The 12,773-nt window shown below is 40.0% G+C and overlaps 1 protein-coding gene across 1 annotated transcript in view; it reads left to right on the top strand.

The window, feature by feature from the left end:
• furinb (furin (paired basic amino acid cleaving enzyme) b) overlaps positions 1 to 12,773 on the top strand; it is a 104,025-nt gene that overhangs the window by 5,947 nt on the left and 85,305 nt on the right. The window contains exon 2 of the mRNA XM_058646023.1: positions 3,143 to 3,422. Within this exon, the coding sequence (XP_058502006.1) occupies positions 3,246 to 3,422 (177 nt within the window). The 5' untranslated portion in view covers positions 3,143 to 3,245. The remainder of the gene's footprint in view (positions 1 to 3,142; positions 3,423 to 12,773) is intronic.

The following is a 12,773-nucleotide window of genomic DNA, read 5'->3' as shown; positions in this document are numbered from 1 at the left end:
ACTCTCGCTGGCATTTTCAGCATGAGCTACCGAGCTACATGTGGTGATCTGTCAGTAGCTGTAAACAAAAAAGTGCTGAATTAATACTTCTAAACTGCCTTGTTATTTGAGCCTACCACAGGTCACTTATCCACCCCTACATTTCCACTTGCCCACACACACTCAAATGCACTACTTATCTTAAGAGAGGTTATGCAACTGATTTTCTATTTTCATTGTAGTGGAGATGTTTAGGTGTCCAGTTCTCCTGGTTTCATCTCACTTTTAGACCTTTGATGTATATTGCAAGAGTAAGCAGTGCCTTGTTAACTCCTCTCCTGCCTGCTTTGAGAGAAGGTGTTTTGGACGCAGTGTTATTATGTGCTTGTTATTTTCTGCAATGCTGTCTGAAAGGAGGTATACCCACACCTCTCTCTCCATCTATCTTTTCCTCGCTTCCCTCAGTAGCAGCAGACCCCCTGCTCCTGTTTTTGTGACTTCGGCATTGCATCTAATGAGCTCAGAAGAGCTGCTCCATGGGAGAGAGTGACAGCCCCTGGCCATGTTTCCGCAACCTGTCCTGCTGCGTTCAAATCACACCCACTCCAAAATGTATCTGTGAAAACACCGATTTATTCTGTGAGTTTCGACTTTTTAAATAATTTGCATACGCTGAACTTCCTGGAAGCAGGGGACAATTGTTTGGAATAGGGATGGGTGAAGGAAATCCCTGTTGGTTTAAAGAAAGGTATGAAATGTGTCTCTGCATTGGGAAGAGCATTGTCAGGAAGCAAAAACAAGCTTAGCTGAAAATCAATTGCCTTGTTACACTTGAAATTGCTCACTGTCAATAGACATTCTTGCAATTAGATGTTCGGAGGTTTTGTTTTCCAAGTCCTCGAGAAAGGGTTATTTGACAGTACTCATAGTCACAGTGGAAAATCAATACTGATTCTTCATATCCACAGTCGTCCTCCGTTGGTTTCTGGTCTTTATATTTTTCCATTGCTTGGCTTATTTGTTTGGTTAAATAATCAAAATCTTTCTGTTCTTGTTAACTTAAAGGTTTCCTAGCCTTTACCACAGGTGTGATTAGCCAATCAAGATTGGACCAATTGGGTGTATTGTGTGATATTTAAAAAAGAAACACTGCTCCCAATTTTTTTAAGTATGATTTAAAAACACAACATTCATTCATCAACATACATAAAAAACTGAGGCAAAACATTCATTCCTCCCCAGTTAGTCCACCGTATGTCATGTTCGCCAGGCCGCCACAGTTTAACGTACAGTATGTTGGGGAAACTGCACATTCTATTGCTGACATGATACAATAATGCACGGACAATGAGTTTGATTTTTAGATTTTAATATGCCAGGGATGCAGAACACTCCTTATGTTTTCATATACCCAAACTGTTCTCTGGCATAATGGCACTGTTATTCCTTTATTGTGTGCCCTTTCTTTTTTATTGTTTTCAATTGTAATTAATTGCCCTTTGTGTGAGCGTGTGAGCTTTTAACCACTGACGTAATAATCACCACTGAATTGGAAGTCATTTTAAAAGGTTTTATTTAAATGTTTAAGAGTGGAAGAAACCATAGCCATAGAAACAGAGTATTCTACTGTAGGTTTGTCTTACCTGTCAGAAGTTCAATTGTTTCTCAAAAAATGTTAATTAAACAGAAAAACTAAAACCCCTGTGGCAACATAAAGCCTGTAATCTTCATTAGACACCACAATTTAAACTGTTTTTCCATTAAGAGCTGCACACTGATGATTTTGCTATTCTCAGAGTCTAAAGAAGCTGGGGATAAAATGTTAATTTGTTCTGAGAGGTGGCCACAGAGGAGCGACTTCCACCTTTAATCAGCTTACTGGATCAAAAAACACGAACATAGTTAACATAAAACATCACTGAGCACTCAGAGGAAAGGGATCTTCAGAGAGTATGAGCAAGCAGATATATTGAGGCCTAGTGTTGGTATGGTGGTGGTGGCAATGAATAAAGGTCATCAAAACATGTGTCATCATGAGTCATCCTCTGGGGACCATCAGTGACCAGTATTTATACTGACGTCAACATGCAAGCATAAGGGCAAGTGACCGGAAACTCAAATAGAGCTGGAACTTCAAGTTTCCTGCTTATATTTTTTTCCTGGTGGTAGTAATAGACCAGATAGGCTGGGGAATCTCTGTAGAATTAAACTCCTATAGGAGAGTTTGGATGTGTTGACACCGTCATCCATCAAGGCCCCAGTCATTGCTCAGTCACTGTCATTGTAGCAGCTTGTGTTGGCCCATCACCTTACTGAGGAACATTTATGTTAATCGCATATCCTCTCAGTTTTCCTCAGAAAAATGCTCGGGACTAAAATGATGGACAGACCGACTGACAAAAACATCCTGCCATTGCAATGAGAATAACAACCTGTCCTGTTCTCCCCATACGAATGCCCTTTCCTATACCTGCTAATGGATACATTTGTTTGTCCTGAAAGTAGTTTTCTTTTTGGTACAACAACACCTTACTCCGCCTTTCTTTACCTTTCCTTTCCCTACCTTACCTTACCTTACCTTACCTTACCTCGATCCTTCCAGAAAAACAACAGGAAAAAGCAATACTGGAACATAACAGACAAGTGTTCAAATCTCAGTGGCTGAGATTGAGATCAGGGACTCACTGAATGACGCCATGATGCCACATTGGTGGGATCAGCAGTGGGACTGCACAGGCATTTAGACCTGCATCCTCCTGATCTTTCCTAGGATCAGTGCAGGATTTGCACACCTTTCCACGCCTTTATGTTTGACCCTAGAGGTTTCTTTTCATTCATCTCAAATCGAACCATAAATCAAAGGCCAGCAGAATGTCCCAGTCTCTTCTTTTGATTTTGTTTCGACATCTGCTCAAATAATGGTCCTGGTCATATACCTAATAAGTGGTTGGTTGGATGCAATTTTTTAATAATGAACAAGATATACTTAGTTTGCTGTCCACTGAGGTAAAAAGCATAAAACAAGTGAAGATTTCTTACATTTTTTTCTTGGCAATATTTGGTTTGTTTTCTGACTGTTGTTTGTTCTAAATCAGGTCCAAGTGTGACCCAGTTAAGAAGGCCATGTTTGTGTTCATAGCTGGCTCTGTCCTCCTGTCTCCAGGCCACTGGTCTACTTTGCTGCTGTAAGGTAGAGCAGCCCCGCTCTGCCCGAGAAGCAGTGACAGACGAACAAACAGACCGCCCTGTGAGGTGTTCTCCTTTTCATGGATGCCAGGGTGGCCCTGCTGTACTTGTGGACAGTCCTCGTCCTCCTGATCGCTGAACTGAAGGGGACTGATGCTGCAGAGGTCTACACCAACACCTGGGCTGTCCAGATCAACGGGGGACCAGAGGAGGCTGACCGCATCGCCAGGGAACATGGTTTCAGCAACCTCGGCAACGTAAGTTCCTCTTCCAATATTCCTCGCTACACCTCTCCGCTATTACTTCAAGAAATGCATCCATATCAACATCATGCTTGTGAGTGAACAAAGGTGTGATTATGTCGATAATTGAAAGCCAGGATTAGAGACTCATGGTACGTTCACACTGAATGCTAAGTGATTTTTCATGTTGTATCCATGTGGCTGAATCATTTGTATTGAGTAAACACAATTGGCAACTACTTGCCTGAGCGCTAACCAACATGGAGCTTGAAGTGACACACGCATATTTATTTACCAGTTAGTACGCCCGGTCTTCGTCCATCGGGTTGTGCACATACAACAGCAGTTCTCAATTTCTGATACAACATTGCTATGTTCTCAGCACTGATTATTTTCTCTAGTTCAATTATTTTAACTTGAGCAACTGGACCAGTTACTCGTGTGACTAACACAAAACTTGCATCTAACACACGTCTTTGCATTGATTTTGTATCACACCAAAAAAAAAATGTGTCATGTTTGGCATGAATGCATCTTAACAAGACACCTTTTAGGCTATTCTGTTTCTGAAATGTGGCCCCTTCTATTTCATAAAGCCTAAGTGGGGCATTAATTTCCTTCCTAAAGCACTAGCGGACGATTGTGTTTTCAGAGAAGTGTTAGAAATATACAGGAATATTGTCATATATTTTAGGGTCTAAAGAATTGTTGTTTTATATAATTCTAGAGTAGGTCATTAAATTATATTGCTGGCACTTTTGTTTTAGGCTTTGCGTAGTCATTGTAAGTAATTGAGTTGTTGTTTCACATAGTTTGTGGATAGGTAAAGAAAAAAATAACTGTCAAAAGAATGGGCACAGTGAGAGCAGGGCGTAGTGACTTATTGTTTCTCCATTGGTGAGTTAGGTTCCCTGAATATCAAAAAGCTACCGGGACTAAGCTTTTCCATATTTGTGTTCAGCAGTTGACAGTGAGTAGCTTTTCGGTCCCCTCTTCCCTTGTTGCACCACTTGAGACTTACCTTCATTTGCATGCGTCTTTGTGGAACTGCCAGAGTGTTACACACGCCAGTGAACAGCCTTCTGGATTAGGAAGTATGCGTAGGAGGTTATGCATATTCCCGCCTCCCTTCTTCTCATCTCAAATGAAGAGGATTTTCTGATATGGAGGTTATCAAAACTGATTCAGGGTTATAATTTTGTTTGTTTGTTTTGTCTGAGATTTTGTGTGGAGTGTATTTCAAATGTTTGTTGTCTAACTGTTACTGGTCAGTTGTTGGATCGGTTTCAGAGAATAGGGACTAGATTAGATGTGTGTCATATTATTAAATGCTTATTTTCAAATTCACTGTTCTATTAGATCGTACCCAAAACTCAGCTGGGGTAAGGGGACTCACACTCTGCTTGAATCTGGAGTCCATTTAGTATTGATCGGGATGGCTGCAGTTGTTACAACAGTCTAGAACTATTGTACTGCAGGCTGAAAGAAAAGCCTATATTAGGTTTTATGCAACCTAACTGACGTTTACTCTTAATTGCTTCTGTAAATTCTAGATAGAGAATCAATCTTTAGACTAAGTGAATTGGATAAAAAAAAAAGGTTCAATATTCCTCGCACAGAGCACCCATATATATTCTACACAATCACCCACAGACACGGGGCTATGGAGCAAAAAAGGGTCCCCGCTTCCTCCAGACAAGGCAAATCTTCTTTCTCTCATATTCTCATTATGTGATCAGCCTCCTGCCCAAAAACCTTTATTGCCTTCCCTCTCCTGTTTACGATTCCTTCCCTCATTTCACCCCCTCAGAAAGACTTTTTACTGCATCTACTTTACCTATTAAGCCCTTAATTAACAGGGAGATGTATAGATGTATTGCCTTAATTTGATTAGTATTGCCTTTTCCTAATTAATGACTGTGTACTGCTGAAAGTAGGCACAGGAAAGAGTCCTTTCAATCCAATTCACAATGTTTATGACTATTTCTGCTGCCATATTGTAACACTTGATTTAATTTTGAAAATGTAAACCTGCTTTCTCTGAGCGATATATGTCTGATCAATGAATCAAAACTTCAATTTACATATAAATTTGAAGCAAAAGGCTGGAAAAACATACCTTACATGACCTCCAAAAGTCTCCTGCGCCTTATCTATGGCTCCTCCTGACCGAGTCGCGATCTGGGATTGACTGCTCTCATGTGCATGTGTGTCATTGACTCACTGATGCCATATGGCAGCTCATCATTAACATGTACGTGACATGAGGCTGTTCAGTGTGAAAGACTTTTCTATGGTTCACAGCGCTTCCTCAAGATGTCCTTTTTCTTCAGCTGAAAAAAAAAATAAATTCTATGGTGATGCTTCTTTTTGCAGTTTTCTGAGAGAATGAGGGAGTAGCAAATTTAGATGGATAATTAAAGGAGCGCGTTGGAAAGACAGTGGAAAGATAATTGACACGTTCCCATTGGAAAAGTACGCGTAGTCAGACACAGAAGTGTGGGAGACACTAGCACCAAAAAGTTGAAGATAGCTAATGGAATACGGGATGGCAGAATGGGGTGAATTAAGCGTTATCCATTGTGTGGAATAAGATTTTGTGTGGGTTCATCATTTTATTGTTTCAGCGAGGAATCCAAGTAAGGTTTATTTTAATCTAAAGTCCCAGAGTTGATGCTGAGAGACGGATGATCTACGGGCTATTTGCCATGTCTGTGCTCTGGTGCTGGGTTATGCGAGGTTTTAGGTCTGGCTTTGTTGGGGTGAATGCTTGGAAAAGAAACAGCCATGTCATTTAGCTGTCATCTTTTCTACAGGGCACAGCAGGAAGGCTAATGTATAAACATGAGCCTATGTTTTTCTTTTTATTGCTAATGTGTTGCAGGATCATCATGTAAATTATTATTTGTTCACTGCAGTGCTTAGAGATGCATTTTCTTTCGTCTTTATCTATTTGTGGTCGTGTAGTAATGATTTTGAAACCGGAAGCTATTGCTTTGTAACAGATGGTATAGTGCAAATTCTTCCACTGGCTGAAAAAGTGGTGACGACACTGGTGTTACTGTCACACTGCCGTCTGCCTCACTCTTGGTGGTGCACTCAAAAGTGTGTGTGTATTTGCCTTCAGAAACTCTGACCTTGATCACACACACCACAATTTTGTTTGTGTAGAATGTATGTTTTTTTGTATGCATGACATCAGTTTTATGTTTGTCCATTCTGGGAGAGAGATCCCTCATCTGTAGCTTCATCCAAGGTTAATTCCATTTTTGTCCCCCTCATAAAAGGGTTTTATTTTTGGTCCTTTCCTGAACTCGAAATGAGCCAATACAATACTCAATGTCTGTATCAATCAAAATAATTGGCTGGGATATCAGTAAAATACAAAAGTAAAACCCTAAATATCATGGAAGTATTTCACTCTACACATGTGCCACCACATTTGACTTTAAGTCAAAACATGACAAAAGAAAAAGCCATATTTAAATAAAAAAAGTTATCATTAGTTTACAAAAGTAGGTGATTTTTATCTGACACCCACAAGTGGTATTAAGCCATCCCAAACCAGCTACATGTACTGATTGAAAAGCCTGTCAAAGCAAATTGTGATTTGTTAATTAGTGCTACATAAATACAATTCACTTGATATTTCTTATGGCTTTGACGCCATATCTGATCTGTGATGAGACTCACACAGTGCTGGGGCTTAGCTTAGAATTGTAGCTAGGGTTGATAATGATATATATGTATATATATATATGTATGTGTATGTGTATATATATATATATATATATATATATATAGATATGTATATGTATATGTATATATATATATATGGGATATATACTGGGATGTATTGCACATTTATCAGGGAGAGGAAGTGAAATTGCACAGAATATTGCACATGGTTATGGTGAGGTAGTGTCTGGTTATTTTACAGAGAGTTCAGTGGTTTTGATTTGCCATCAGTCTGACTGTGGCCGGGAAAAAGCTGTTAAAAAAGCGAGTTCTGTTTGTTATAATGCTGTTATATCAAGATACACTTGATATACCTTAGATAAAATTAATTTCATCCACATTTTGATAGACAACCCGAACAGCCAAGGTAAAGGAAGAGAAACGGTGCTTTGAACCCATCATGACGTGATGTGACGTTAAGTTGACGCACACAGTGTAAGACGAGCGGGAGGGGGAGTCATGTTTTCATGACTGCAGCCATGCGCACCAACATGCCAGAAGTGAGAGTGAGTCAAAAGAAACCTTGAGCGATCAGTGTTCCCAAAGAAGACCGAGAAGACGACACCCGAAGCAAGAGAACACACAAAGCAAGACAGTCTGAGAAAGTACATGCCGGTGGCTGTCCCTTTAAAGCTAATGTGATGTTTTGCACCACAACAGCAGACCATAGAGTCTTCTCATTCTAGTGTCCTGCCATACAACACACGGTGATATCGCATGCTTTATTACCAAAGACAAGGTGCAATTAAGCACAGTTAAAAAAATAGAAGATAAAAGTATTTGACCCTCATTACCAACTCCCTGGCCGTAAATATTCTCTCTCAAACAATTCTCCCCCACTATATACGGACTGCAGAGAGATGATAGAAGAAGAGCTTCAGGAGCTGTCGTACTTTGCTTCAATGTCAGATTGGTCAAGCCATCCATCCATCCATTATGTACTGCTTTATCCCCCACCGGAGGGTCACGGGGGAGTGCCGTGCCAATCTCAGGTGACATAGGGCGATAGACGGGGTACATCCTGGACAGTTCGCAAATCTATCACAGGGCCACACATAGAGACAAACAACCATTCACTCTCACATTCACACCTACAGTATGGCCAATTTTGAGTGTCCAATTTACCTAATCCCTATGTTGCATGTTTTTGGATTGTGGGAGGAAGCCAGAGAACCCAACCGGGGCTCGAACCCTGGGTCTTCTTGCTGCTAAGTGCTAACCACTACACCAACCGTGTGGCCCACATGCATGTTCAATTTAACCTATTTTGAGCTCTACAAAGAAAAAGACACAGCATGAAGGTAGTTCCTGATATTTATCTTTGTTTAGCTCTTAGGAGCTCTTACTTACTTCTAGCTCTTATTTGTACCCAAATGTTTAAATGCACTTATTGTAAGTCGCTTTGGATAAAAGCGTCTGCTAAATGACATGTAATGTAATGTAATGTTTAGAAGTGATCAAATTATTTATTCTGTTCACCTTTGAACCTGGAAGTATTAAAGCCCACATAGACCGGAAGCTCCAATTAACGCTGCGTTTGTGTGTGTATCTGCGTCATTACCTCGTTTATGAAACCCTAAAGCTTCAGAACAAACAGTTCAGCCACTGCTGAGAAAATAGTGTTGTATTGTTTTCCTGGGCTCTGCGAAGCGGATCGGCACTTCCGTAGTTTGATGTCGTCATCAAAAATCCTCACCACTCCTCTCACCACCGTAGCGCCTCCCGGTGCGGGCACTAGTCCGGGCACATCCGGTTGCGTACATTCAACTGCAGAAGAAGAAGAACTACTCTCGTTGTAGCTGCTGAGATGCAGAGCATCCACCGTGCCAGAGGGGGAGCTGTGTATCTGAGAGCTGGCCTATCTATTACGTCACTTCCAGGTACCTGGCCAATCACAGTACAGTAGGAAAGCTCTCGTTGGCTGGCCAATCACAACACAGTCCTGGTTCTGGGGGTGTGGTTTTGGTCTGAAACAGTGCGGCTGACGAGAGCGCCAGTGAGGAGATATTTTGATCGGCTCGTTTGCAGCGATTAGGAGGATTTTAACCATGAAAACAAGTTAATATATGTAAGTAGACCTCCATAACTAACATATATGTGTGATACAAGCATTCTATGTCGCCTTTAAGTTATTTACTATGTACCTGTTTTATTTGTCTAGATTAATTTGCAGAACATGTGCTACAGCTGTCATGTTCAACTTGTGGAAAAAGGCCTAATAATTAAATCAAAATAACATTTTCTTATCTTTGCATTTCACTTTAGAGTAAAGGGGAACCTTAAGCTTGACAGAAATATTGATGTGATTTATATTGTGACATATACTGTATATCGGAATCGAATGATACGAAGAAGTATAACGTGATGTTTTTTTTTTCCATATCACTCAGCCCTTTGTTTGAGTTTTATCTATGTCTGAATTAAGCCATCATTCAGGAGAGTAGTTACACCTCTAATCTGCAGAATAATCCATTTGTGTTTGATCTTAATTTTCCTGTGTGAGAGGTGGACCTGTCTGTTTGCGCGTGTGTTCATGTCATAAAGACTTCCCAGTGCGCACTGACATTTAAGTTGACACAGAGAGCTTGTTATATCCGTTTTTCTGTAATGTGTTTAATCATGTTTTTTGTTTGTTGTTGTTGGTTTTTTTTTCAATCATGAATTTGTGTCTGTGTGGGTGTACCAGTTCAGGGTTTGGAGCTAAATGCCATGTTTTGTTCTTGGTGAGCCGAGTCACAATCACTGTTTTTATGAGGATGGACAGGCTCTGTGGGTGTTGATAGACTGAATCACCCTGCTCTGTGATGTAGACATCTCATGGCAGAGCCTCTCACTTTGCCTTTGTCTTTGTCCTCCTGTCTGTCTCTGTACATCTCCATCTATGTCTCTAGGTCTCTTATTGTTAATAGGTAATCTACTAAAAACATATGGCTGTAGTGATTTTTGAAATGAACAACTTGCAGATTTTGTTATCCCAAATTTCCACCATCTGCTCCACCAGTCATGATCCTCAGCAAAAACTGCAGGAAACACTCCACTGGCTCTTTTGTTGTAGACGTAAAAAGGTAATTGCCGGATGGTGAGCAAATGTTCGGCTGCCGTCACTTGATTGCTCCATAATATTCGTTCAAAATCCAATATTCATTCTGCTGTTTTGTGGTTTTTCAGACCAGTTTTTTTCTTCTTTTTTTTTTCAATTTCATACTACCATAGCTCCAGATGCACACTTGCTCTGTGGTAGTTGGAATGTAATTTAGTCCAAGACCTTTGTCCATTACTGTGCACGATACACTGCCAAATGTGATGCACTGGCCCTTTGGCCATTTCTGTGTCACTCACTCTCCCCCTCTTTCTTTATTCACTTCTATTCAAATGAGCTGTATTGGCATGAGATGTAACAACATAAATACATGAAATGCACTCTTGCTCCTCTCTCTCTCTGGTTTACTGCTGTGTTGAGATGGTCACAACCTATCAGGACTAAGCTCATGCTTAATTGCTTGTGAAGTGACAGTGATGCTTTTAAGAATGCACTGGGGCAGTTTTGCTGCGTGGGTAAGGAGAGTTTGATTATTTTAAACTCAGATGTGATTTGTACAGGGAACTCTGTCAGATGGGCGGATGATATCAGAGTCCGCGCTTTTATCTTGCTTTCATTTGCCTTGAGTGCGATTGGGAGGTGTGTGTGTGTGCATCTGTGTGTTCATTTAGGTCTCATTTTGAGGGTTTAACATCAAAGATACTGTACCCCGCTCTCTGTCGAGGTGGTTTTGCGCCGTGTGTTTGTTGTTGTGTCTCTCGTGCATACTGTTCTGAGATGTTCATGTCCCCACACTTAAACACTGCAGTTTCACTCATAAACTCACACCACATTGTTCTGGAGCTGCGACACTGATGTCTGCTATTTCCCTCAAGACTTGCAAAGGAAAATAACAAGTGCCTCGAAGCCTCTTCGTCCCCCGTCCCCCCCCCCGCCTCTGTCACGCTATTGTCTCAAGTCATTTTCACAATAGCTTTAACGATGTTTATTTTTCATCCCTTTGTTTTTCATTAATAGGCTAATAACTTGGTTTCCACTGTAATTATCCATCATGGACTTTATAGGAGTGAAAATGAGTGTCTTTCTTTTTTAGATCATGCAGAACTGATTTATGTACTTATTTGTTTATTTATGTATTTGTTTACTTGTTTGGTTTAATAGGGACAGTGAACATTGATAAACATTTCTTTTAATCTGTTGGTTTTAGCCAGAGGCTATTTTTTCAAGTGAACTCCCAGGACAGACAACAGTGTCACCCTACAAACAGAATATAAAATTGAAATTTCAAAGCATTACTCAAGTACACAGGACAATAATACATCAGAACAGAAATCAGTGCTAATAGAAATATGATTCAGGACACCGTATATTACATTAAAAGATACCAAAAAAAAAAACTTTTATATAAAACATGCAACACAGTGACTGACAATACAAAAAAGACAACAAACCACTAATAGGAAACCTACAGAAGATGTGCAGTGTGTATAAAATTGTAAATAAATGTTATGGTATGAATGTAACTCTTGCATTAATATACATGTTTGCCTTCTGGGGCTTTACCATGAGTGTTTCCACTGTAATTAATATTTATATTCATATAAATTATTTTTTATATGGAGTTGAATTAATATCATTTCCCAAATTTATTTCTGCTCCTGCAGCACCATTTCCCCCCCTCAACATCATTAAGTTTGCATAAAATGAGTCTCCAAACCCCTAGAAATTTCAAGAGAGCTGCATTTCAGTCACAAATGTCATCGGTTTTCTTTCTTGTCTCCTTTTTTCTGCCGCTCCCTATTTTTTTCCCCCCTCCATACTTCCATGAGATATTTCTGCTGTGAGTTAGACTGCAGCCTCACATGAATACACTAGCATCCCTACAGCTTGGATTAAATTGCTCTTGACAGTTTGTAAATTTCCTACCTTGCAATGGTCATTTTAAATTTTAATTACATTTTAATCCAAATCTTGTGCTTTTTAAACAGTGTTAAATCTAAAAAAGGAAAAACTGTTTTCTTCTCTTAGACCGATGTTTACACCCAAATGCTGAACACTCATTTGAATGAATGCTGATTGCTCTTCTCATAAAGTGTACTTGATTTGAATGACTGAGTATCATAAAACGGTAAAATATAATAAAAAATTCTTGGTTGCTTCCCAATCGTCACTATTCTTCTAAACCAAGTAGAGATGAATAAATTATAACATGCCTGCTGACACTGCAAATCTCCATTAATTTCTCCTTTGCTTGTTCTTATTTTCTTACTTTGTGTGTGTGTGTGTATGTATGGGTGTACCTATATTTGTTACTTATTTAGGACCTTTTCTGGCATAAACACTTGCCTTGTGAGGACCAGCAGTCCTCGAACGAGCAGAACCTCATTTGTTAGGAACTGATTAAGTTTTATTGCTAAGATTTGATTTGCGGTTATGTTAAGGCAGCCTTTTTCAAACCGGGGGGCGGGCCCTCTTGGGGGGGCGTGGAGACTCTCCTGGGGGTGCGCGAGTTCTGTTCTGTTCTGTTTTTAAAGTCCTAACTTAAGTTTAGCAGGTGGAACTTTTGGTTTCGCTGTAAGCTGGACTCA

The sequence above is a fragment of the Solea solea genome, chromosome 12, assembly GCF_958295425.1.
Source record: "Solea solea chromosome 12, fSolSol10.1, whole genome shotgun sequence".
Taxonomy (NCBI): Eukaryota; Metazoa; Chordata; class Actinopteri; order Pleuronectiformes; family Soleidae; genus Solea; species Solea solea.
The sequence above is the reverse complement of the archived record's forward strand: the minus strand, read 5'-3'. Positions and strand labels throughout refer to the sequence as shown.